Source organism: Psittacula echo, assembly GCF_963264785.1.
Source record: "Psittacula echo genome assembly, chromosome: 6".
NCBI lineage: Eukaryota > Metazoa > Chordata > Aves > Psittaciformes > Psittacidae > Psittacula > Psittacula echo.
In genome coordinates this window covers 29437522-29464390 of record NC_137743.1, presented here as the reverse complement: position 1 = coordinate 29464390, position 26869 = coordinate 29437522, and the positions used below count along the sequence as shown (strand labels likewise).

At 41.6% G+C, this 26869-nt stretch overlaps 1 protein-coding gene across 1 annotated transcript in view; it reads right to left on the bottom strand.

Annotated features, from left to right (window-relative positions):
- The window catches only part of PDIA5 (protein disulfide isomerase family A member 5), a 103083-nt gene that overhangs the window by 8054 nt on the left and 68160 nt on the right, over window positions 1-26869 (bottom strand). The window contains exons 12-15 of the mRNA XM_080621496.1: window positions 23766-23836; window positions 22566-22729; window positions 19960-20090; window positions 4347-4417 (exon numbers count right to left, since the gene is read on the bottom strand). Of these exons, the coding sequence (XP_080477622.1) occupies window positions 4347-4417; window positions 19960-20090; window positions 22566-22729; window positions 23766-23836 (437 nt within the window). The remainder of the gene's footprint in view (window positions 1-4346; window positions 4418-19959; window positions 20091-22565; window positions 22730-23765; window positions 23837-26869) is intronic.

Here is a 26869-nt window from a genome sequence, read left to right as displayed (position 1 = left end):
TCAGGAATCACAGTTACCTTCCAACAGAATTACGAAACAGCTTTTTGTTCTGGAGGGATCTAAGAAACACAATTACATCCAGCGGTTCAAACAGATGTGCAGAAAATGGAAAATGGGATCCCTTGACCTTCCAAGGTAACTCCTCCTTTCCATTCTTAAACCTTCTTCATGTTAACAGTTTCTCTCCCAGTCACCATATGATGATATAGTAAAAATTCCCACTGTGATCCTAGTTACTCTCCTGTTAAAATATGTACTGCACACACTGGTTTATTGATTCAAGGAAATAAATCTCTGCTGGAGCTAACATTGACTTTTGTTATGAAAATGGAAGTGAATAACTAACTGAATATTGATTTGAGAAGAATGATACATGATCAGCTTAAAAAAGTTAAAATAGAATCACAGCTCAGAAAAGAATGCTTTCAAGCAACATTTTTACAGTACAGTCAATTCCAGATGACAAGTACCTGATTATTAGGAAACAACAACAAAAAAAAAGCCTGTTGTTGCCAAATGTCTTAAAAGTACCTACGAATAAGACAAATGTACATGCTTCTCCATGATTACTCCATAGGTTTCTATTTATATTACTTGTTCTAGACCCTAATGCACTTATGAGCTGGCTTGCTAAAGCCTGTTGCAATGCAGCTACTGTTCTCAATGTGAAAGGCCTTGCAAATGGAAGATCCATTATTAGCTGCTCTGATGTGCCACAGCAGCATTACCATAGCTGCAATTCATCAACTGTTCTCAAAGCAGGCCTATTTGCAAAGGGAAGATCCATTAGTAGGCACCATAATGTACAGTGCTAACATCACCATATTTAATGAGCCTAATTAAAAGAAATTCAACACATGCTTTTATTAAGCAAACAGGGATCAAATTTTTCGCCAACTAAAATTTTAACTCATTTGGGTGACTCTGTACACCAATTTGCTTGGTATGATTATTTTCAACCACAGTTGTTTTGTTGTTTCAACCACCTTGTTTTGCAATACACATTGAGGACACACCAGTTTCACTGCTGTCTTGCAGCTCCCAAACTCACCCCATCAGCTGCACCCTTCCCCGCAATCTCTCCCACTAGAACAAAGTTGCAGTGCTCTGATTTGGGTCAGTGCATTTGTACAGGAACCGTCTTCTGAGAAAATAGAGAAGACTGGTCAAACAGCAGCCTCTCTGGGGGAGTCCCAGAGATTTGTTTCTGAGAGGCCTTGAGAAGTCAAGAGTTTTCCCTCAGCAAATCCAAGCTGGAGCATCACAAATCGGTTCTTTCAAGCTGAACTTTAGGATCAGCCAGAAGGCAGAATGCAGGGTTTTTTTAAGATTTAGCTGGTTCCCTTTCAAAAGTCTCTGGAGCAGTCAGTGAACATACCTTCCTGCTCCTTCAATCTGTTCAGCAGAGTGACGATCCTCACATTTGCATTTTCTGACGTACACTGGTCATTGCCAAAACTTGAGCTGTGGAGCACAGGCCAAAGGCTTTCCTCTGGCAGCTGTGTGCAAAGACCACAGTGCTCCAAGGCAAGGATGTTCCAGATGGGTCTTTTTTCCCTTGTTCTTTTTTTCTTTTTAAATAACTGAAAGCAATATCCTAACCGCTTCACTGGACTAGCTTCTCCAATGATCTGGTCCTACTTATTTCTCCAGGCACATGGAAAGACACAGGGGCTCTGGTTTCTGGGTTACACCCAGAGCCATATTTTGCTATAGCCACACGACTGCCCTAGGCAAGCAAGCAGGCTTGGGATTTCTGCTAAAACAACCAGCAGTGATGTGGCCAACAAGAACTGACATTTGGGGCCAATGTTCTGAGCGCTGTGTTTCTAAACTCCAACTCCAGCAGTGCAGATGATGAAAAAGTGCACAGCATTACACACAGCCCAAGGCGGAAGGGGGCTTCTGTGCCAAAACCATCCCCTTGCAGTGAACCTGTAGAGTCAAAGACATGTATTTAACAGCTTCAAGCTCTGCTCATCTTCAAAATTCCAATGTAAAGACTCGAAGTCTCCTAAAGGATACCTTTTCAAGGTACCATTTTTAACCAGTTCCAGGCTGGATTTTTGCTTGTTTTTTGCCTTCTGCAGAATTGAATGCTTAATTAAAGGACCACCCCTGCTGAAAAGAAGATACAGTTTAAATGCTACCATATTCTGTTAAAGTGAACAAACCTTTCCCCAGAGAAAAAAAAAAAAACAACAAAAAAACCAAACAACAACCCAAACCATCATGACTAGAAATGAAAATCAGTAATTTGGTTTTGGAAGAAGAAATATCTCTTTCCTCTTAAGCAGTAATTTTAAGGAAGTTTGAAACTCTACAGAACTATGAATCAGTCTGAAGGATCAGTCCAGTTTGAAACATGGGCATATGCCCAGTGCAGCTTGTGAGAACAGCCATGTGCTCTTCTGAAGTCTTAAACAGGCTTATTTTCTCTTCCACGATGGCACAAACTGGCAGCAAGAAGCACCTTGGCGGGTTATGGCTGTACACAATTAAAATAGTGCTCCCCAGATAATCAATCCCTGGCACTTTCATAAGTCACTGGGGTGGAATAACACCGTTTTCCCTAACTGCACACACCTCTTTAAAACTGTAGCAGCCTTAATATTCCCTGCTGGCTCTCCTGTTCCAACTCATTACATTTTATATCTTCCTACTTCAGCCTTAAACTGAAGTCAAGAGTTGCAACTGTCAATCACTGCTCTGCTCTTGGAGTCCCTTCATAACGTGCAGTCTGAACTGAAAGCTTCACAAGCCTTTGTTTACCACCACCACCATGTCCAATAAACTGTGCCATGATTCAGATTGCTTGTTAATACATCCTGGGGCTCTAATAAGCAAGTTGCACATTGTTTGGTACATTTGCTTCGCCTCCTCTGACTGAAATATTAATGAGTTTAGGAAAGAGAGGCTTCATTGGGAACGACCAGAAAAGTGAGAAAACAAGGATACTTTCTCAAAGATCTTGGAAACAAACAAGTAACTCAAAGGCATCTGAGAACACAAATTTATAGCAGTAAGAGAATCAAGAGCTGAATGCCTCTGACTCTTTTATGTGCCAGAGGGCATAAGTGATGGATTTCCAATTTTATGCAGTCAATGATAAAAGAATTATTTCTTTACAATCTGATGCATCTTCTGCGAGTTACAGAAAAGATAATAGGAAAAAGAAAAAAACCTAAACAAACATGACACATTCTTCTGTTATGGTAGCAGGCAGATTAATAGGGGTGTAACTGTTATAGAATTATCTCCTCATTTAGAACAGAATGTGGAATAGAACACTGTTTCAGTTGGAAGGAATCTACAACAACCATCTTGTCCAGCTGCCTGACTAATTCAGGGCTGACCAAAAGTTAAAGCATGTTGTTAATGGCATTGTACAAATGCCTCTTAAGCACTGACAGCCTTGGGGCATCAACCACCTCTCCAGGAAGCCTGTTCCACTGTTTGACTACCCTTTCAGTAAAGACATGCTTCCCAAACCTCCCCTGGTGCAGCTTTAAACCATTCCCACTAGTCCTGCCACTGGATACCAGGGCTGCAGAGAAGAGCTCAGCATCTCCCTCTCCACTTCCCCTTCTGAGTAAGCTGTAGAGAGCAATTTCCCTATTAAATTGCCAGATTTTTTCCATGCCACATTTGAACACAAACCAATCGTGAAGCTGGAACAAATTTGGAGACCGGAATGAAATACAGTTCACTCCAAGACAATAAGCAGGTCTGTAGCTCATTATCTGGTTAAATCCAGTGGCTGAGGTGTTTGGATTTTTATTTTTAAACCCCAAATACACATGCACTCAGTTAAAATAGTTCAGCTGATGCAAGGAAAGTAACTGGTGAGCTTCAGCCTTCATATGTATTTTCAAGACAGAAGCACAAGAGTCCTAGAAGGGCCCAACATCGTGGACTCAAGTCAGCCAACTTATAGAAACATATCATACTTATGCTATGCAAGCAAAGATTAATTATATGATTGAGGTCTTCAGGACTGTCACACAACTTATGGTTTCTCCACATGCACCCCAACAGCTGGCAAAAGTTGAAGGGGAATGGAGATGACGTAAATTATCTTTTATTAACCTTTCAATAACAGAGAACGTGTTTCACTTCATAGAAAAGAATCCTTATACAAAGAATTACACAGAAAAGACAATAAATTAACGAAAGCAGAATAGGTTAAAAGCGTAACCCAGCAATCCCTAAGCTGCACATACATTTCTATTAGTGTAACAACAATTTTATCTGCAAGCCTACCACCTTATCAATAAGCAAAGTCTATGAAGTACAAATGCTGGAAAACATTCTTAAGTATCTCAGAAATAATTAACAGCAAGTACCTTTCGATCTTCTTTAAAGACTTCAGCAGCAGTTGTAAAATGTGGAATGGCATTTTTACAGTGGGGACACCCTGTTTGACACAGGAAGAAAAAACAGCATAAACATTAGTTGTGAATAAGATACTGGGACAAACTCAAGACACAAGGTGAACTAGTGGAAAATTTGTATTAAGAATAATTCTAGACAAAAGTTCTCCAGTTATGGGAAGAGTGGGACAAGGCATCTGTAGACCATGTGTCAGCCATATGAATTTAAGCACGTGTTTAAAATCCCTCTGACTTCAAGCAGTTTAAGTATATACTTACACTTACACAACAAACCATACAGGGACCACAGTGCAGGGAGATCTTCTCTATTGCCAGTCCCTTAAGAGCATTTTAAGATCGCTAGCCAAAAAATGGACAAACTATTTCCCTGCTGCTGTACCTCCTCATGGGTATTACCACGTAGGTTATTACTGCTGTTGCCACAGATACGAGCTACATTTGGACACAGGAATAAAGACAGCACAGTTGTGAACAGGAGGAGGTTGGAAGTTGGAAAGGAAGTTGCTGGGAGCATTTAGAAGTGATTGGGAATTGCCTGTGTTAGAGCCAAGCCATCAAGGGAAGGGAAGAGAAGCAAGTCCAACAGGCTATACATTTTCCACTGTGAAGAACAGAGGTCCAGCCAAGGTTAGGCTGAATGCTGCTGGCCTTCCTGGAGACCTTCCTCCTGTTCACCACAAATGGGCAACCCCCGAAAAGCTTTAAAGACACAGCACACAAGAATCCCACAGCACACAAGAACCCCACAACTTTGTGTGTGAGCTGGGCTGATACTTGTCTGTACCACTATAGCATTAAACAGAAGGCCAGTTTATTCCTTGCTTAAGCATACACTAGATTTACTCAAACATTTTGGAAGAAGCCACAGAAGGGGAACAAAATGCTCTCTTGATTCACGACTCAGATGTGAGTGCTCTCCGCAATGTCTACTGTCTATGATTAATCTAAACTACTCTCAAAATATCAATACTAAGTAAGGCTTTGAAAAGGAATGTGCCTGCATATGTGTAACAAACTGCTTTTTCCAAACACAGCATAAGGAGGTTGCTCTGAAAGTAGGAACTCGGTACACTATTTTTTTGCTGACATCCAGGTTAAAAAGGAAGGGACACGCTTCAGTCAAGCCTGTATAACACTAGCAAAGGCAATAAAGTCCATTCTGTTCTTTCTAGATAGGAACAAAACAGAACACAGATGAGTTGCTCTAATTACAGATCATGCTACTGTTGTTCACTAGTATTTTACAAAGATGAACAAGTGGCTGTGTTACTTTTAAGTCAGTATTGAACAAATGCCCTCTTAGGAGGCTTACAGCCACACTCTCATAAACTGCTCTCACTCTTTCAGCTGACAAGTAAAACAGTATCTGTGCATAAACACTGCACACCCCTTTCATCTTCACTAAAATGCTATTTCATTGCTTACAAGCAGTGCTTTGAATCTGAGAGCATTCTTTTCTTCAGAATAGGATTTTGAAAGCACTGCAATGACAAGTGTATATAAGTACACTGAGAATCTACGCAGTAACTAAGAATACCGGAAAGTCAAAGGGACATTTCCTGGGAAACTGAGGCCCTTCTGCAAATCCATCTTACTGGCTTTAAACTCTTTACACAGTAAAATGGCAGTCTATCCTGATGGCAGCTGTATTTCAGTGGGAGATAGTGCAGGTCCTCTGCAACTTGCAGACTATTAACTTGGTTGATTTGTTCCGCATTTGCCTGGAAGAAAATGGTCAAGGAAGAAAAGGAGGAGGAGGAAGAAGAGATGGCTAGGATTCCAGGTTGCTTCCATGTCCATCAGCCCATTTCAGTGACCCCTTTTCTCTCCTGCCACTTGCCTGTCCAATCTGCCTGATACTGAAAAGCCTTGGGGTTTCAAGCCTGCCTCTTGACACAACTTGGATAATCTCCTATACTGTGGGGTGACTGCCTTGGTTGATTTGTTAACACTGCTCTACACAAATAAATCAGAACTGGTGACAACATCTAAAAAGAATTCCAAAGACACACACAAAAATCAGGTGCCCCTAAAACAAGAACACTTGTTCTAATCTACATGCTGTCGTTTACTGGAAAGCACTTCCAACTGTTACACTAAAACATAAAGGCTCCTAAAAACTTAGAACCTTTCAGGTTCCCCTTTCTGCTTATGATCTTGAGCTTAAAATTCAGATTTTACAAAATGGTGTCTTTTGAACCTTCAATAAAAGACATTTCAAGAGAAACTTGAGACTTCCGTCTTCTTATTCCTCCCTAATACCTTCATGATATACCAGTCGATCTATTTCCCACCTTATGGGTGTGGATGTGCCAAGGATGGGGAATTCAGTAAAGCCTCCCTCCAAGCCCCCACTAACATTGCAGCAGGTAAGATCTCCCCATGAACCACACTCTTCAAGAAAACCAGAACTGATTTGGCGAACAGCAAGCATATTCTTTCAGATACAGAGAAATCCAATGGCTATTAAAAATGCAAATTGCCATTTTACAGGGGCCAGCAGATGACTGGTAAGAAACTAGCCCCGAGAAGCATCAGCAGCTGCTCAACATCCCTTCCACCCTAGCAAGTCACCACTGCACATTGCTGTATGCTGCTCAACAGGCGGCATCAAGAAGGGCTTTGAGCATGGTTCTCAGCTCATCTTACAAGATGCACATCTTATAAAGCCAAAGGAAGCATCCAATTACCTAGACTGCTAATGCATTTTGGAAAAGGTAGGCAAAACCAAACATGCTTTGAGGTTGTGGTCAATACCACCACACAGAGGAGAGGAATACCATGTAGTTCAAAACAATGGATAAAGTAACTTATGCTCAAAGCTGTTGTTTCCTCTTCTCTGTGATCTTTTCATCTTCCTACTCTAAGTCAAAATGACAAAAAGTTACCTTCATTTACTGATCTGAAGTTCATCCCTCCTCCCCTCACTTCTCCCTTGGACCAATCTCCTTTCTTTACTGCACTGTGCTTGCAAAACTAAAACACAACCATATGGCTTTTGGCAGACCTGACTCCAAGTCCAGTAGGCATTTTGTTAGCCTTGGACATCCATCCATGGAACAGATGTGGATGCTAAGCTGAATTCCCAAGGAGTTTCAAGGAGTCACCGGGAAAGGGGGAAGAACCACATCATACGGAATAGCAGAACTTCATCTGTTACAACTTAGAAGGGTTGCCAAATGCAGCAAACACTTGGAAGTCATCCAACGCAGTCATTCTATTTAAAGCACACATGCCAAAAAATATAAAAGCAGAGGTTGATGTCTTCATTTTGACAGACAGAAAACTTGTTCTCCCCTTTCCTTCTTCTCACCCACTATCACACATTTATTTTAAGTGTTAACACTACCTTCCAGATTTGAAAGTGCAAGAAAAGGAAATGTACCGAGCACTGTACATGAGGATAGGAAGTGTGCAGACTCCTTACAAACGGTTTTCCAGATGGGCTGCAATGGAGAGAGATTAAACTGGTGGCATGAAGGTGTGGTAAGGTGTCAAGAATCCAAGGGCCCTGCCTATTCTCACTAGTATTTATAGGGCAATATGTCACTAAGGACTAAAAAAGGCAGAGGATGTCTCCCATTAAACTTAGTTGAATAATTTGGGTGCTATGGTAGCACACAAAGCTTCTGACAGGGCCAAGAGGTGGACTTCCAATTGAGCAGCAATGGAAGTAGTACATCTGAGAGCAGAGCCTTCTAATGTAGATGCAGGGCTTTGCTTTACCCATTTTCTTTCTTCGTTTTTACATCACAGTCAAATTTGATCTCAACAGGGTTAGCAGCAGATGTGAACTTAACAGCAATCTCCTGTGCCTGACTTGAGAAATCTAAAAGAATCTGCTCCTGGAACATCCAGCCTTTCCACAGCAACCCAGCACGGACACTTAAAACCTCTAATCACCTCCTCAAATCTCAAGCTAACTTCAGTTCCTAAAGCAGAAACACTCTTGCATGAACTAGCAGAAAATCAAGAGAGCTTGACACATAATGTACATGCAGTAGCATGTGTTAAGGCCATTCTCCATTCCCAATCAGCAAATGATACAGCTTTATTACAGCTCTGGCCAGACACTCTTGTCTCTCTGCTCAAAATTTTGCACTCCGGAGGTGCTCCCATGCAGCTCGTGCTAGTATCTGCTCTGCCCGACCACTGAAACCTGCTGGAGGATGAGATTTGCCTGCCTAAATCACAGGTCCATGGAAACATATGAGAACACCTGCAGTAGAGAGGTTCTAAGTTCTCTTTGTCTTTGCACTACAAATTTAAAATTCACCTGAACCCAGTATTTTCTATAGGGCTTTTTTTTTATTTTCTTTTTTATACCACTTATGCTGTAGTTGGTACGGGCTGGGAAGGCACACTGCAGTACCAGTGCATTCCTCACCTTCAAAGCCAAGTTGGTTTTGACTGATCCAGTACACGAAAAATATGGTTCCTGTGGGTAAAAATTCAAGAGGAAGGGCTGCTGAACAGCAGGTAAGAGAAAGCAAGCAAGCGGGCTTCATTTAGACCCATTATCACTGATAGGGGAAGGGAGTCAGATTATATCTCTTCTAATTAGAGAAGCATTTAAAGGAAAGCTGTAGTGGGTCTTTTGGGAGATGAACTGATGGAAAATAATATGTAGCCCTGGTTATTTTCTGTGGACTGAATTTACTGATAGCAAGAACCACCACACGATGCTGCATCTTCTCTGGATGTCTTTGAGGAAAGAACCAATGAGCCAGCATTGGTGCTGGAAAAGCCAGTACAGAAGCTGGCTTTATCCTCATGGAAACACTGGTTTGACAACTGTAAAGAAATAAAGAACTGCAGGGCTGAGCTGGATGTGGTTTCCAAAATGATGCCACAAACCATTTGTATACATGATGGAAATCAAAGACATCGCATGGGGAAACAGAAAAACTTCTTAAGTGTTCACATCTCCTCGCAAATTAGTCAAAAAAAAACCAAACAAAAAGCAGACTGAAGGAAAAACAAAGTAAACCCATTTCTCAGGTAAAGTAAGACAGACACGGAGCTGGTATTAAAAACCAAGTGCGCACTGCCCCTAACGTAACAGTAATCAAGCATATGCTGTGGTAGCCATTCAATAAATCCACAGCAATAATATCCTGTACTCAGAATTGTAAACGTTTCGCATAATTGCAGGGTCCCATGGGATGCCAAAGGGATGCAAAGAGGATTTCAAAGCAATGGAACAATCAAGTGAATAACCTACATATCTTTTTACAACCAAATGGAGAAATTTTGATTGGACAGGGTTTCTTTTTTTTTACCAAGTGAATTGTTTAGCAATGATAGGGAGTCAAACCAAAACCATACAGACTCTTAAAATTTCAGTGTACAAAAGTATTAGGACCAGATGGCAATTATAAAGGTGCCTCCAGAGTAGTGCATGAAAGAGATTCACCATGTTTGGACAACAGTCACCTTATTACATTTAAAACAAAATGGTATGAATTTTTCAGAATTGCCTAAAGGAGTCAACTTCTCTTTCCAACAAACACAGGTTTCTACTTGCTTACATATGAAAAAAGTCCTTTAAGTTACTTCATTCTTTGTTTAATTTGAAACTACAAAGTCCAATGATATAATATAACCTCTCTACAGCTGAACAGTACAAGGTTAATTCAGTTTCCTTAGAAGAGTGAAAGCTGTATTAGCATAGCACATAGAAGAAAGGTGAAGCTGTTTTTAATGAATATAAATCAAAAGCGAACAATTTGTACAAAATAAAGGAAGCAAAATGGGCATCAAAGTAGTACCTACAGTCAGCAGAGGTAATAATGATGTTTTAAGTATATAAGGGGCTTTAAATGTATTAAAAGCAAAAGAAAATCACACAATACTAGAAATATGGCCTTGAAGGAAAATGATGCAGTTGTCAAAAGGAACTTCACTGAATATACAAATGGAAAGATAAGGTAGGTATGGCTATAGGCTATAGGGATGCTGGGGATGGACTAGGGAGAGGTTAGGGACTGTAGTGATAGGACAAGGGGTAATGGGTTCAAACTTAAACAGGGGAAGTTTAGACTGGATATAAGGAAGAAATTCTTTACTGAGAGGGTGGTGAGGCACTGGAATGGGTTGCCCAGGGAGGTTGTGAATGCTCCATCCTTGGTGGTGTTCAAGGCCAGGTTGGACAGAGCCTTGGGTGACATGGTTTAGTGTGGGGTGTCCCTGCCCATGGCAGGGGGGTTGGAACTAGATGATCTTAAGGTCCTTTGCAACCCTAACTATTCTATGATTCTATGGAGAGCGCCTCTATGCACGGCACTTCCAAAATGCTGTCTGCAGTTCTTGTTCCACAAATCAAGAATGAGTTCAAACTGAATGGGCCTCAGAAGGCCTGTAAGAAAAGTAACAGGACTGGTAGGGGTGTTTCATGCATGAAGCTCAGTGTGTCAGTAGCTTAAATCCAAAGATTAGGAAGCGATAGCGAGAAAAGTCTACTTTTTATTAAAACAAGCTATTCAAGCTGGGTGCCAAAGGCTAAGCAACCTCCCGAGTTACCTGCATGTTGAAGCCAGTCAAATTCAGGCAGGAAATTCGCATTCCCCATCACTAGTGATTTTAAGTCTGAAAGGAAATGGTTTTTTAAAAAAGGTGCTTTTATGCAGTGGTTCTCCACCTGATCAGAGCAACCTGTCCTTGACTCACATTGCTGAGCTGAAACTGCTGCAGAGGTGATAGGGTTTGCTGTTACTGCATCACCATCTCCTGAGGAACCCGGAGCTACAGCATGCCAGCACTGGCTCACAGGTCAAGCAAGGACGACAGCCGCTGCTGGCCCTAACCAGAGCATTCCAACTAAAATGGCTCTAAGCCATTTCAGATCAGGCATTTTGACTTCACAAATCACTACCTTATATTTTTTGCCCAGCATTAATATGTAATGATGTATAACCCCACCAATGTTGTTTCTGTGTGTACTTTTAGCATCTTGTACATAATAAAATCAGGAAAGTGAAGTAACAAAGCAGTGTACATGTTTAAACATGCATATTTTAATGTTGCAGACTGTTTCCACACCAAATACATGAACTTGAACTGTCACTATTTTCAGAGCAAAGTCCCGGCCAACCCTGTGAAGGAGATCTGAAAGCCCAGTGATTTGTGAGACCGTGGCATTTGTGCTGTCTGTGGTCTATTATCAGCATGAGGAAGAGCTCTGCTCCCCCTTCAGCCCCCAGCTTCCTTTAGTACCTCTCAACGGGTGATCTCAAATGCTTTAACTAATACCAGTTAATTACACTTCAAATTGCCCCTAAGAGACACAGAAGTGATTATCCCCCTCTGTCATTACCCACAAGGTTAAATGAAGCCAGGAAGAGGTTAAGTGACTCTCAGGGCTCACAATCCTGCTTGACAGGGAGCAGGGCTGCAAGGTGCTGACTCCATTCACTCTACTGCAAAACTATCAGGGCCCTAGAGGGCTCAGCACATGGCAGGATGGAGCCCTCAGCGTGCAAAGTGCAGAGCAGGGAATGACTTTCCTGATTCCCCATCTCTGCTTGAAATCATCACCATCTAAATAACAGGGGTAGATACTGCTCTCCGTTATTGGTTTTTAAATGACTGCAATTCTAAGCAAGTGAAAGCAGTACATCGCACAGCTATCAAAGCAAACCCAGGAGCTTGTAGACTGCAGAGTAAAGAAAAGCCTGTTTCCATTTCAAGAGTTCCAAGTGATTAACTAGAATTAAAACAAGAATATTACTTGGTCAATCAAGGAAAGACAGGCCACAGATAGTAATTGCACAGATCAGAGCTGAAAATGGGTATACTGCTTAAACCAAGAGAACTTGTGTAGCTACAGAAGTTATTGAATCCACAGGCAGATTTGAGAAAGGCATTCGGAGATGCTACTGAAAGGTTAATTTGCTTTTGTTCTATCAGTAGAGAACTGGAGGGCCTTTTAATTGAATATCTGGAACCAAAGCTCATTTTATGACATGACCTGACACACAGGGTAATCATAATTCCAAGACACAAGATACTAGTAATTGAAAGGAGGGGGATTTATCTTTTGATTTGAAAAAGGTCACGAGGTTTTCAGTTAAGCATAATGTCAGCCACGGCTTGCCGCTAGCTGTAACTACTGTCAATTTCACAGCCTGCTGGTGGGATTTGTTGCAGTTTTTCCCAAGCTATCTGAACTCTTTCTTTTGTAGCACTTTGGGGATAGGCAGAGGAGATGAGGGATACAAAAAACCGAACCTTTGGAAACGACAGGCTTAGACACAAACAATTGCTATAGCAGCAACAAAGTCATCTGAACAAGAGGGGCTGGATCACCCTGACAAATTTTAGTTTAATGCCACTGCTCCATGACAGCCACCTCCACGCACTTCTGTCATAGCTATGTGCAGTCCTCTGAAGTGCCTCAACTTCCAAGCTGAGAGCAGCTTTAACTGCTCTCCCGGTGCTAATTAATATTCTTGACACTAATACTGGAGCTAAGAGCAGTTCTGCCAGCCCAACTGCAGAGACCACTCTAGAAATTCATCCTTTGTCATAAGCAGCCTGTTAAGGGGCTCTGTGTCATCAGCACTATTTACAGCAACAGGAATGCACCTTGCTAATACGAGCCTGTAGCAACAGCATCACTAATGCAGAAGAGCTAACATATCAAGATTCTGCAGTGCCAGCCCACGCAGGATTTAAAGCCTCATTATCAGAGAGTCCAGACCTTGCTTCTGCCTCAGTCAACAACCAGAAAATCCTTCCTGCAAGGGTTTCTGCCTTGAAATGCATTCTTTCTGTTCAGCATGTTTGTAATAATTTGATAGCTTCAGCTTCACTTACAAACATACACATTTTGTTCAGGCTCTCTGATACAGCCTCCTAATGAAAACTTAACAAGATGCATTTGCAAGCAACAGGAAAGCCTCTTGGTGGAAGCCAGTACAAGGCCATCATGGGACACTGAATTAATCTGAGCTGCTGCTTTCTCTCAGCAGCTGGACCCATTAACTCAGCTGAGGAGTGTTTCAGCCCACTTTGTGCATCCTTCATACAGAGTGATGCAACCCAGGTGTGCTCAGCACTGACAGCCAGGCTGGTCATCTCAGGCCCAGCAGCTGTGGGCTGAAGCCTCATAGTCAGCCAAAATCCCTGTGTTTTGTTACAGCAGTCTGGCTTAGCCAGAACACAGCATTATTGCACCAAAACTTCCTGCGCAAAGGCTGAGACATGGTGCAAACAGCTTTGTCCCAGCTTCCTGCAAAAAATGGGAGACACGAAAAGGAAACATTACCTCTTTCTTAAGAACAGGTTTTTGATGACAGCTTGGGTCCCACAGGTAAGCTAGCAGGGCTGGAGGAGCACGCTGGCCCCTCTGGCTCTTAGCATTAATTGCCAAAATGCCATCTGCACCCACTGTGCCCACAGTGAAACCCACTCTGACAAGGACACTCAGTTAAGCGCTTCTTTGTCATTGTATACTCCTCAATGCATAACTTGGAGAGAAAAATCTGAGCATTTTTTTATTGTGAAAAGACAGAAGGAGCATACCAGAATATAGAATGATTAATACTTTGAGCAAAGCCTATGGATAAAATTAATGCAGGTTTGATTTAGCTCTCAGCATTTTATGCACTGCTGATGAAACACACAGGGATGGGCAGAACTGATGTAGTCAGAACTGAAAAAACATGACCCCTACCTGATTTTTTACTGCTAAAGAAATTCCCATCTGATTTCTTACTACCTACTGATGGCCAGGATAGGACCCACCAGACAGCGATGATGTCAAGATTCCTGCTGGACTTGGAAGCCAAAGAACTGTGTTTTCCACCAGAACAATAGCCAGGTATCATCTCCCACTAACAACTTAGAACAACACACAGCCTTTTAACAGCTCAAACACCATCTCAAAAGCCTTCTGTGATTTTGTCAGGTGCAACACAGGTTAAGTACCCTCATTCGCTTCTTTCAGACCTGAAAGGAAAACCCCACCAAAAAAAATTGAAGAGCCAAGGAGGCTGATGTCTCCTAATTGCACACCCTCTTGTTGCAGTACAGCCACTTACTAAATACAAAAATACCTCATTAAAATAATCCTCAGGACGGTTTCTTTCTGAGTGTTCTTTGGGTAACCCCTGTGGGTCAGGCTTCACCAGAAAATAACCTTTACCAGCTGACGAAAATAATTTCCAGAGAAGTGAAAGTTCCACTGCTGAAGAGAGAACCGGAAATCAGCTCCCAGCAAAGTATTTATTAAAAATACCCATTCTGCAAACCTTGTTCAGTCCCACAAATTGAGGCCATTTGGCAAGTTAATAACATTGTCAAATGCCACCCTTATGAACCATTAAAAAGGAGCATTATCCCTCTATTAATTTTCATTGCTGTTAAAAGTCTTTAACCACGCTTATTATCTTGTGTTTTTACAAAAGTAGGAACTGACGGCTGAGCCCTTCCACTAAAAGTGACTGATCTAAAAAGTAAGGCCCCCTCCCTGTCATTTGGACCTGCTAATGACTGTTCCATTATATATAACTCCTGTTCCTGACACAGTTGATTCATTCGTAGTCTCTTCATAGGGGTTATTATTAAGCCTTTCCTATTTAAAGAAATTCAGAAGTTGATGGGAAAGGTAAAAACCCCCAAACTAAAGCCAATAAAACAAAAACAAATGCCAAAACATAACCACTGTGTATTTCAAACTCCAGTATTACTGTTCCTAGAAACACAGCACTCCTGTGGCTGGAAGGCACTTCTGGAGATCATCTAGCTCAACTTCACTGCTCAAAATTGGGTCAATTAGAGCAGCTTGCCCAGCACTGTGTGCAGTTGGGTTTTGAATATATCCAAAGATTGAGACTCCATGCCCCCTCTGGTCAACCTGTTCCAGTGTTCAACCATCCCCACAGTCAAAACAGAATAAAACACTTCCTCTTTATGTTTAAGCAAAATTTCCTGCATTTCAATTTGTGCTCACTGCCTCTTGTCTTGTCCTGGGTACTGCAGAGAACAGTCTGGCTCCGTCTTCTTTACTCCCACATTAGGCACTTACGTATACTCATAAGATCCCCCCGAGCCTCCTCCAGGCTGAACAGTCCCAGCCCTCTCAGTCTCTCCTCGTTTATCAGATGCTCCAGACCCTTAACCATCATCACGGCCCTTCACTGGGCTCACTTGAGTATGTCAATGTGCTTTCTGTACTGGGGAGCCCAGGACTGGACACAGCAATCCAGCTGTGTCTCACCACTGCTGAGTAGAGGGATCAGATCCCTTGACCTGCTGCTGGTGATGCTGTCTGATGCAATTAAGGATGCCCATCTATGGAGCCTGTGTCCCCTGTTCTGAATTGTTTCTATAAGAGAAGAAAAGACCTAGCATAAGTTTGAGGGAGTGTCACCCAAGAATAGCTAAAACTTAACAGTCTCATCACCAAATTCTGACACCAGAAAGACATTAAATCCCAGGGATGAACAAGTCAGAAGAGGGGAACCATGTGAGTTTTAGTTAGAGAATGTGACAGTCACTAATTTCATATAGTCTTTGCATTGGCTCAACAAGAAATTTCACGTAGGATTACAAGGGCTTCTCCAGGCAGAAGTTTGGTTTAAAACCACAGTACACTCCTGAAGAACTATTCGCATCTCCCTGTTTCATTGAGAAATGCTCACCCAGCTCCAACCACATTTTTTTCCCCTTATTTCAGTTCGAGTAATGCAGAAAAACGTCTCCAACTGAGAAGACACGTTATTTACTGGAACTTTGTTACCCTTTGTGATTCAGAGAACTATTCACAACGAACTGCTGCTATTTTCCAGTTTCCAGTGCTATAGTAGTAGGAGGTTAAAATTTAATGCACTCACAAAGTCAAATCTCAATTATCTGTGATAACGGAGTGGAGAGAGCACATAAAAGTAAAAATGCAGATAAAACACATTCAGATAAGCTGTATGAACAGTGAGGACATAAGAGAAAAAAAAAAGTCAGTGTGTGCTGATCCCAGAAATGGCACTGATACAAACTAGGCATTTAATGCTGCTAGTCTTGAAACAAGCTCTGCCTGCAGACATCAGACGTGCAGCTAGCATACTTCTGGCCATAGCTGGTTAAGCACTGCTGTCTAACTGGGCTATACTGGATCTATTCTTGTCCATTTGGCTTACTTCCCGATTTGGTTTGCAGCACCCCAAATCCTGATCACCCACATACCAGGCTATGTGGGTAGACCAAATGCACTCAGACTAGTTGTATCCTCTCCCCATTTCTGGATGAAGCCAAGCAGTTAGGAAAGGAAACCTGAAGTAGTTAACGGTATCCGGTATTCCAAGGACTGGCCTATGGAAATAATACAGACACTGATCCCATAAACCCTCCCAAAACACCTCTCCAATGCTGCAATAAGACTACTGCTTTAAAATGCTCCTCAAACCCCTTCATGGGAGGCCCCAGCATACGACACACACCTGTGGCATCATGCTTCACTTCAGCAGACTCTGTCATTGTACTCCCCCTACTTTAGGCATTTTGAACTCAGAGGTAAGGAAGTGGGATGACAATTACATCTTCAGACCATAAAAGTCCCACAGGGTCCAGAGAAGAGCTGTGCCAGGTGCTGTGCAGGATGCCAGCAGCCTGCTCCAAATGCTAGCCCTGAGAAGCACCGGCAAGTGCCAGCCTTCACCATAAGCCTGTGCAGCATGGTGGCCGCAGAGGGTATAGACTGGCCCAATGGACATCTGGATGAAGATCAGGTCCAACACAGTTATCAGCCCAGACAGCATTAGCTGTCCTGCAGCTGGCACTTTTGCCCAAGTCAGTACTGGGGACCTGCCCATACTGCTGCCTCCTGCCCCAAATCAGTCATTACAATGCACAGAGATGCCACCAGGAAGCAATGGGAACGTGAAATCAAGAGCATCACTCTGTGGGTGTCAAGTCCACAGGAATGATTTTTCTTCCCAGTAATTTCAAGAGTTGATTTTGACCTTAAAATATTCCACAGGCACCAGGAATAACCTTTATGCTTCACCCACATTCAGGGTGATGGAGTAATGAGTTCCCCATCTTTTCCACATGGATATAGCAGCCTTCTCTTCCAGACCTAAATCACCATGAAGCACTGTTCAGTACCATCAAAGCACTGCTCAGCTCAGTCCAGTTACCAGCATAGCAGCAGATTGATGGTTCTCCTATACATATTAAGGGATTTGGACTGGAAACTGCCACCGAAAAGCCAGATCTCATTTTAATTTGTATGTGAGATATATATCTGTGGCCTTTGCCTAAAGGTTTGTCACTCTACTTGAAAGCTTTACAAAGGTCAGAATATTCAACTTGCTGCTTTAAATTCTAATGACAGATGAGAGATACATTTCTTAGCATAAATATTTACACATAAACATACTTTATATATGCATGTATACACACACACCCAATCTTAAAATATCTCAGCATATGTGTAAGTATAACAAATACTGCCATAGAGTCACAAGTGAATGGAACAATATCCTGTGATTCTGCACTGACCTAAGATGTGGAACTGAATAGAAGAAGAAAATTATTTGAGGTAATAGGGCCTGGCAATTTTAGCAGTGTTCCTTCTGCACTAAAATAAGCAAGTTAAGACTAATAGGCAATGTAAGCTCCAAAAGGTCTCAAGACTGACAAAATGGTAAACAAGAGATAATCTATCAAATTTAGCAGGAGGCACATTATCACTGCAGAAGAGATGAAAAACAGAATGATTTGTACCATTCTATTGCATTAATGATCATTTCACAGAAACGAGAGATTTAAAATATTCATCTGCTACTTTCCCCTACACCCAACAAAGGGCAGGCTCATTGCACTCCCTTTGTGTGCCTGCTTTCTGCTCTGCAAACAGACACTTCCGCACTCTGAGAGAACAAATCTGACAAATCAGAAACTGTGCATGACCCACATACTGACAACACAACAGCAATGCTGACTGTCTTAGGAGTCACAGGATGGCCAAAAGAGATTCCACCTCTCTGTCCTGTAAATAGGAAGTCATATGCAGCACTGCGCAAGAAGAACATGTCTGAAGGGCAGCCTCAAAGGACCCAACAGTCTTACATCATGCAAGCCTTACTTTTATGGCCCTTTTGTACAGACAGGGCCAGGCTGATCTTTATTCACCCTTCCTGGAGTAAGGGCAGAAGTCAACCCGCGAACAATGGCAACACAATTAGCCCATCCTGCTTTCAACCCTGAGAACTACATACTCACTGCACATAGTGTCTTTGCTTTAAACATGGCCTTTAAAAAAAGCAAGAATTTGAGTGTCTTAAAAAGATGCAGCTAAAAACTGAGAGGAAAATAAATCTCTCTTCCACAGAAGGTCACTCATCAAGTAAAGAGAACTCAAGAAGTGCTGAACTTCTAAATCTTACAATTTTGTATGCAATCATTTCATTCTAAAGTTACAGCTTGCTCTTAATTAGTTAAGGTCCATGAATCAAAAATTCCTGTCACATGGGCAATTTTTAGTCAATAGGTGGTGGGAACTGGAGTTGAGAAGGGATTAAGTCCCCTTCCCTTTCCTTTTACAACCTTCCAGAAATCTCCCCTCTGAATTGCACTCCTCCTTTTCTCCCACATCCAGGAGGTCTTCATGGGAGCCCAAAAGCCTTCATGTTTAATTCTCTAACAGAAAAGCAAAATATGGAGCTCCCTGATTAAACATAACATTAAGGACCTGAGCTTTTCCTCCCTTTCTGGAAAATACCTTCAGTTTAATAGGAAGAGGTTACTAACTGCTTATCTGAAGATTATCCATTAACAGCAGGGCTGGCCATGTGACAGGGAAGAATTTTTCCTGCATCTGAGGGGGCTGAGTCATGTTGCTATTAGAACAAGTTAATACCACCTAATATTAAGTGCCAGGATTACCTTCTCCCTTTGACAGATCCCTCAGATGTTAAGAACCTGTACCAAGACTGCCCATCTCTGGGATAACACAGGAAAACAGGAAAAAGTCCCTCACATTGACTTAATTTATAAAAAGGCCTCATTCAAAACTCCAGAAATATTCTCAGGAGTTTCAAAAGAAAGTGTGTGCGTGTTGCACGCAAAACAATCTGGGAGGAGGAAGCTGTGCCCATATTTCCAGTGGAGATTTAAATGTGGATTTATTACAGACAAAACTTGTTCTATCAAAATTTGTTCTCAGCCTCCAGGGACTGATTCTTCCTTCACCACTACATCAATTTTACTACTGAAATGCTGCACTAACGACTCAGGTTCTCCATGTCCGCTGTGCTACTATAAAGGATCACATTTTGTTATATAGACCATAAAATGCAGCAGAGGGAAAAAAAATCTGGTTTGGTTTTGTGCCTCTGCCTGCTTTGGTGTCTGCATTAACGCAATAACTCTTTAAATAAACACTGTATACTGTTTTATTGGCATTTATAAAGATACAAATGATGGTGCCAATGATGGTCCCAGGCAGTTGCATTCAGAATCAGCTCTTAACCTTTAAAAGCCTGGGGACTGCGAGGGAATTAAGTCAGGATTCCATAAACTGGAGGGTTAGAAAACCCATCCACATAGAGAGGTATTTACTTACAAGGTGCATAGAACATGACAAGGGTGTGCTTCTTCTTCTTCAAGGACTCCCTGAAGTCTTCACCAGCAAGGTGCATAATGCTAGTCTGTTTTTCTTCCCATGCAGGCTCAGGTGGAGGTGGTGCTTCAGGACTAGAAAAGAAATGAGATTGGTTTGAAAATGTTTTTGGAAGCAGGCAAGGGGCATCATTTCCTGGTCATAACTACTATGAGGGAACTGAGGTCAAGCAATGCTTTAGGGTAGCTGTGCAGTAGAAAAATGTACTTAATATTTCCAATACCACATAACAACAAAAAAGATGCAAGTTAATTTCTGGAACTCAATAAAAATATAATGTAAGTGATTGTACTCAGGCATATGAATATGAATGCAGAATAAAGATTTCCTAAATTGCATCCGACATCTTGGTGGAAAAAACATTGCTCTTGTATCACTCAATTCATAGGCATGAATTGAGAACAGCAAGCAGATAGAATCAAAAGGCAACTGATACAGAACAGCATCTTCCATTCAGACATTCTTTTTGTACTCTTTACCTCTATCATGCAAACTTCTATGAAGAATTTCATGACCTCTTCTTGAATTCAGGTATTAAAGCTAGGATGCGATAATCAGAAGACTGGGGGTGACTGAACTGGAATATTTTACCTTGATAATGAGAATGTCAGGTTTCAATTATGACTGCGCATACTGACTAGATCAGAGCAATCCCGCACATCTAGAGCACCTCTAACAAAACTTCTGCTATTCACTAGCTCCCAGACTTCTCTCAGACTCATTAAATTCATTCCTGCTGTATCTTAAATAGTGACTACTTATATAAAATCATCAGAATGGTGCCATTGTATAAAGACCTTCATATGTCGCGTTAGTAATAAATTAGCTTTTCAGGCTTTCCTGTCATTTTGAATGACACCATTTTAAGATGTATCAGGTACATAAAAACCAGGTGGAGAAAAACTCTATTTTTACAGTCCTTCTCAAGGTCACCTCATGGATACCCATCGTATTTCCATCAATACTGATTTACCAGTTGTTAGCAAAAGAATTAGGACAGCTGGTTTGAATTTTCACATGAACATAGTCAACGTGAGCTATCATCGATTACAGTTACAGTCAGAGGCGTGACTTCATCTCACACAGACCTTCCCATGCCAACCTGAAACAAGCTGCCCAGAGACTGGTAACAACCAGTGCGGCAGTACATACTACAGTCACCACAGAGGGAATGCATTGCAACCCGCATGGCTGTGACTAGACCACTCTTTGGGACAGGTTTACACAAGCTGTACTTTAATTTCCAGCCTGCATCCCAGATGCATCCCTATTTCCACCAACTTCAGTGCAGCTATGATAATTTTATCCCTGGTCAGCAAACAAGAACTTTCAAGTACTCTATTGTGTCTCTAGCTGGGAGAACATCCAGCAGTCAAGAGCAGGAGATAAGTTGTCTGTATTTCCCAGGTTGCTGACTACCTGAGGCTGCAGACAAAAGTGTTCCAGAGGCAAAGCAGGATCCAGAAAGGATCAACACCCCTTCCCTCTTCCTTGTTGCTTATTCATCTGCCAATATGTACAGGCAGCATCAACTTGATTGTAACTCAATACAAATTACGTAGCACTCCAAATACTCCAGCAAACTGATGAAACTAGGACAGTGACTAATACTAATCCAGTATTGACACAGCAGCCTGGAGCCTGAGTAGATATATATACAGGGAAGCCAAGGGAGTACTGTGTCTAAATGTGAAATACGGATAAAACTTCCCAAAATGCTACAAAGATGTTGCCAGACCACATCTATTACCTGGTTTGAAGCACTCAGAGATGTAGTTTTTAAAAGAAAAGAAAAAAAGTACACAACCAAAAAGCCCCCATTTATCCCCCTTCCTCCTCCCATATAAGAGAGGAAGAATTAAGAATACATTCCTCACACCAACTGCACTTAATGCTTAAATGATTTAAAAACTTCACAAAAAACACTGAATTTTTTTTCCCATTTAATAACACAGAAAACACATTAGGCTTCCAGTACCTAAAGGAAATGCCTATTTTATTCCAGAATACTTAAGAGAGAATTGTACCAGCAATTTACTTCTTTGAAATTAAACGCTTTTCATCATGTATCAAACTTAATTCTATTTATTTCAGCATGCCACCCAAGAAAAGTTGGTTAGTGCAGACAAAGCTGCTGGTTTTGTTGGTCTCACTGGCTTTCCTTCAGCCCCATGCAGAAAAATACAACTGCAGAAATTCAGTTATTAACAGTGAAATCTGCTGCTTAGTATAAAGAGGGAACAATAAATGTTCTATTTATTTTTGAGAGACATTGTTATTCCTTCTCTGGTGAGAGGCTTAGGGTATATCTGAAAAATATTTATTTTGGGAAAGAAGTACTGTGACAACTATGAAAAACCCTGCAGCAAATAAAGGATTTGGTGTATTAGAGACCATAATTAAAATACATGTTTGTATGGCTTTGAATACTGGAATTCAGCTTGGTTTTGTTAGCAGGGCATAGGTTTAAGGTTTACTTCCTCACCAAAGCAGTCTTCAGGAGCCAGTAACCAGGAACCTGAACACTATCACAGATCCGCAAAACTTACTTTTGCAGCCAGTCGATGATCTTCTTCTTTGTTCTGAGGTGTGGCAGAGTGTATTTCTCCTCTCCATCTTTAAAATACTTCAAAGTAGGAAACCCTGAGATGTGGTATCTTTCTGCCAGCGCCTTGTTGACGGTAGCATCAACTGCTGCAAGGACACCTGGACTCTAGAACAGAGACCACTAACTGTAAATCCCAGCAACATACACACACTCCCCTAGCAGGACATGGTGGACTTTGGGGTGATCACTCATGATCTAGGTAAGTAATTCACTGTCTCAGGTTCTCAGCAGAGAGACACAGAAAGACACAGAGGACTGATGCATGACCAGGCAGGGACATCTTATGGACTAAATGTAACCAGAGTGTTACGTGTTCTCCTCCCATTTCTGACAAGATTCCCTTTATATAATTCACTTCATAACGCTCACCAGCTGTTCCCAGTAATGGCATTTTCTCCCACAAATCCTAATTTCTCACAGAAGAAATGAGCATTCTTAAAGACAAGTTTACTTCAAGGTAAATTCATCTTTCATTAACTGGCAGGCATCTTTACATGGACCACCTTTAGAGTCACAGGAGAGCAGACACTTGTGTGATTCATCTAACCCTTGTTTTTCCCATCTCCTCCTTCTCCAACAGCTACACCTCCGCTGATGATGCCTAAAGCATGGGAGAGACTAATACTACTTTTCCTCTTGCATGGCATACACAGTGACAGACTGAATCAATAACACTAATATTATTGGATCTCTTTTCTCTGGCCATGCTGATGGAGCACTTAAGATGAAGCTAATGGAGTGATGCAACCATAAAACAGGGTATTTGAAAGAGGGATCAACCTCTTTTGGTTTTTTCCCAAACCTAATTCATAAATAAAAGCCTATATTTTTTCACATTCAATGTCTTTAAGTAAAGGGGAAAAAAAAAGTCCATTTTGGATTTGATCATATTATGTATAAGGCCTACAGCAGAATACATAAACATTCTTCGATTTTGTTTTCGTTCAAGACAGAATGTTCTTTCTCAGAGTTTGGCAGGGCTCATGCATTAGCGATGAGACTGTACTTTGGAAGCACATTTTGAAGGGTCCTGTGGGAGGATGAGAACAGCTGAATTTGTTGTAGGGAGAAAAGTCACTTTTATTACTCCAGTTATTTATTACTGATTATTTGAAGGATATAATAAAGGAAATTAGCTTACATCACTGGCTACATGGAGAAACTCTGCAGCCTTCTCATATTCCGGCTTCATTTTCTTACAGTGCCCACACCCTGCCAAAAAAGAAAAAAGGTTCAATTAAGTTGTACACGCTATGGTTATTCACTGACCCATTGAGCCATTATCAAAATCCAAGACCATGTGGTAGAGGCTTACTAGAATTTAGTGTGGATTTTACTGAATTTATTTGTAAAGCATTTGTAAATTTATTTGTAAAGTATGATTTAGGATCTTTCCAAAGTGGTCGCTTTGGTTTAAACAAAGAATTTAATCTATTAAAAATTAATAATAAACCCCATGAATTTGTACACACACACCCCTTTCCTCCCAGAAAGCACTATGAACACTCATCGAGTGCACTGCTTTTAAGCATGTTCCTGGGCAAGGTACAACCTCACCCATTTTAATTTCCAAATCTTCATCTGCTTTAAAAAGAAACACAGGCCCTCACGTGACTTCCTGAGTTTAAACAGAGGCTTATGCTAGCACAGCTTAATCGAGTAATGTAATTTGAATTAAACTGCACTGATAATAAGCCCTGCTTTACAGTGGTGCAGCATGTCTCTCTAGCAAGGATTTGCACTGATTTAATCACATCAGTGTAATTACACCACCACATATGTTCTCAACATAAGCAGGGCCTGTAAAACCAAGATAATGGTGCTTTCTTGCTTGTGTGAAGTTCTCCAGAGATCTGCCATTACTTCAGTGCTATGTACTGACATTACAGTAAAGTAACATGAATGCATGAGTGAGAAAAGCAGATCTGAAATAAATTATTTGGCTGTAAATTAAACTGCTTTCAGGCGGTGCAATTGCTTCCAGGCAAGCTGAACTTCCAGGACCAGGTGAGGTTCCTGCTGCAATGTGAAGTTATGCTTCAGCACCTCCAGCGTGATGCTGGGCCTCCCGGACAGCCCCTTCCTCACCCCCACTATTGCCCCCTAAGGACCTGCAGGGTCAGTGCAAAGTGATGGAGTGGCTGGGATTGACACGTGGCCAGGGTGAGGGATGGCTCCTGTGCACAGACCAGAGATGTGCAGAGGTGTTATAAGGTGCCTGGCATGACCCAGACACGCTGCACTCCCCTGCCCCAGTGAAATGTAATCCCAATGCAATCCCCTGCCGTCCTTTTTCCTCTTGTTTGCAGCAGCAGCCAGCTTTTCTTTCTTCAGCTGTTATTGTTGGAAGGGGCACTTGAAAGCCCAGGCTTTGCTGAGCTTTTGAAAGTCGTATCTGAAAATACGGCTAGAAATCTGTTTCACTGCAGCTTCAGCAAAAGCCGTTTCTGAGGTGTTTGGGTAACAGGGCTGGGGCTATTTTTGCAACACTGTCCAAAAGAAAATAAACCAAGGACTGTGATTCTTAGTGCTGCTTTGATTTCCTCTAATGGGATGACTGCTGAAGCCAGCAGATGCAAACCTAAGCCTGAACTGAACCAGACAACCATGGTTTATACAGCACAAGTCAAAGAGTATTCACAGCCAAGAAGCTGTAAGACATCCAGGTGTAACTTCACCACAGCAAACAGGGACTTCAGCAGAGCTCCAACCACCACAGCACACCATGAAACACTTTCAGGGCATGTTTATCTACAGGGTGGATACATCTGAATAAAGGCTGCAAATCTCATCTGAGAATTACAGCAAATACCCAAATGGTTGCTCGCAGACCAAACTCCAGTTCAAACACCAGCTAAGGTTCATAGCACTCAGTCATCCACATAGCAACCACAGCATTAGAAAGCCTCGTGTCCTCCTTCTGAGCAAAACCCCAATGCTTTAACATGGTAGGCACAGCAGAACGAGAGGATCTCAGCTGAAGAAAGAAGCTTTGCTTTGGTTTTACATGGTGGTGGGAGCACGTGCCACCAAGCTGAGAACCTGATCCAATAGCTTCAGATGTGAATTCAGGACAAAACTGGAAAAGGCTGAGGAAGAGCTACTTTCTCAACACTGTTTGTCTTGGTTAAGAGCACAAAAGAGGCTGGCAAAATGATTTATTTGCCACCCACAGAAAACTTACAGGCATATGGCTTTGTGGAAGGGGCTGACAGTTCCCTTTGACATCTGCTTGAGTTGATTTATTTCTTCTTTAGGAGCAGGGAACTTTATTCATTTCATGCTCTTCCTCAGTTCTAAACAAAGGGCATTTCAAGTCCCAGTTCAGATACCTGGGAAACTCTCTGAAATAGCTAGCTCAAATTTGCACAAAAAGTTACTTTTCTGCAGGGGTGGCTTCACCTTGTGGGCTTTACACAGCATGTCCTCCAGCCAGAGAAAGCTTCGTACTGCGGTCTAGACAGAGTATCCACACAATCTACACTATATTCCACAATCATTAATATTAGATCTGATCAGTCAACAGCATCAAACCACCTGAGTTTTCACAAACTATGCAGAGGGGAAAAGAAAAAAGCCCGACATAAATCAAACAAGTTAGGCATACTTTGTGCAGGAAATAAAAAATAATCCAAAGCCTCTGAAAATCATGGAAGTAATGTTTTGGAGAAAGATATCCAGACTGCGAAATGTGACTGTTCTGGGTTCTTTTATGAATATCACATAGACACAGCACTACTGACTGCCTCACAAAGCCAACTCACTCATGCTTAAAATAAAGGGGAACCAGGATCACATCTTTAAAGGCACTTTAATGCAAAGTGAAGCCCTCAAATCTTTATTATGCAATGCTTGTTCTACCCTTGACAGAGGACAGCACAATATGCCAAGCCTGGAAAAAAAGCCACCACATTAAACTGAATCTGAAAGAGGGACAACAAATCTTAAGAACTTCTCCCACTCTAAAAGTTTCTTCTCTGGCCATCCTTATAATAATTTTGCTATTGCATGTTATAGCTTGCCTCCACCTACCATTGCAGAAAAGGGGAGATATGAATTAAAAGTCAGACCTACACACTGCAAATCAATTCATCTCTCCTATGATTATTTATCCTACCTTTCAATAATCCTGTGAGGATTACCATTAGATTCTCAAGACCAATGAAAAAGTCATTTGAATGAATTCCAAGGTCACTGCCTCTCCTTTGATTGCTACATTAGCTCATCTAGCAGCAGCTGTATCTC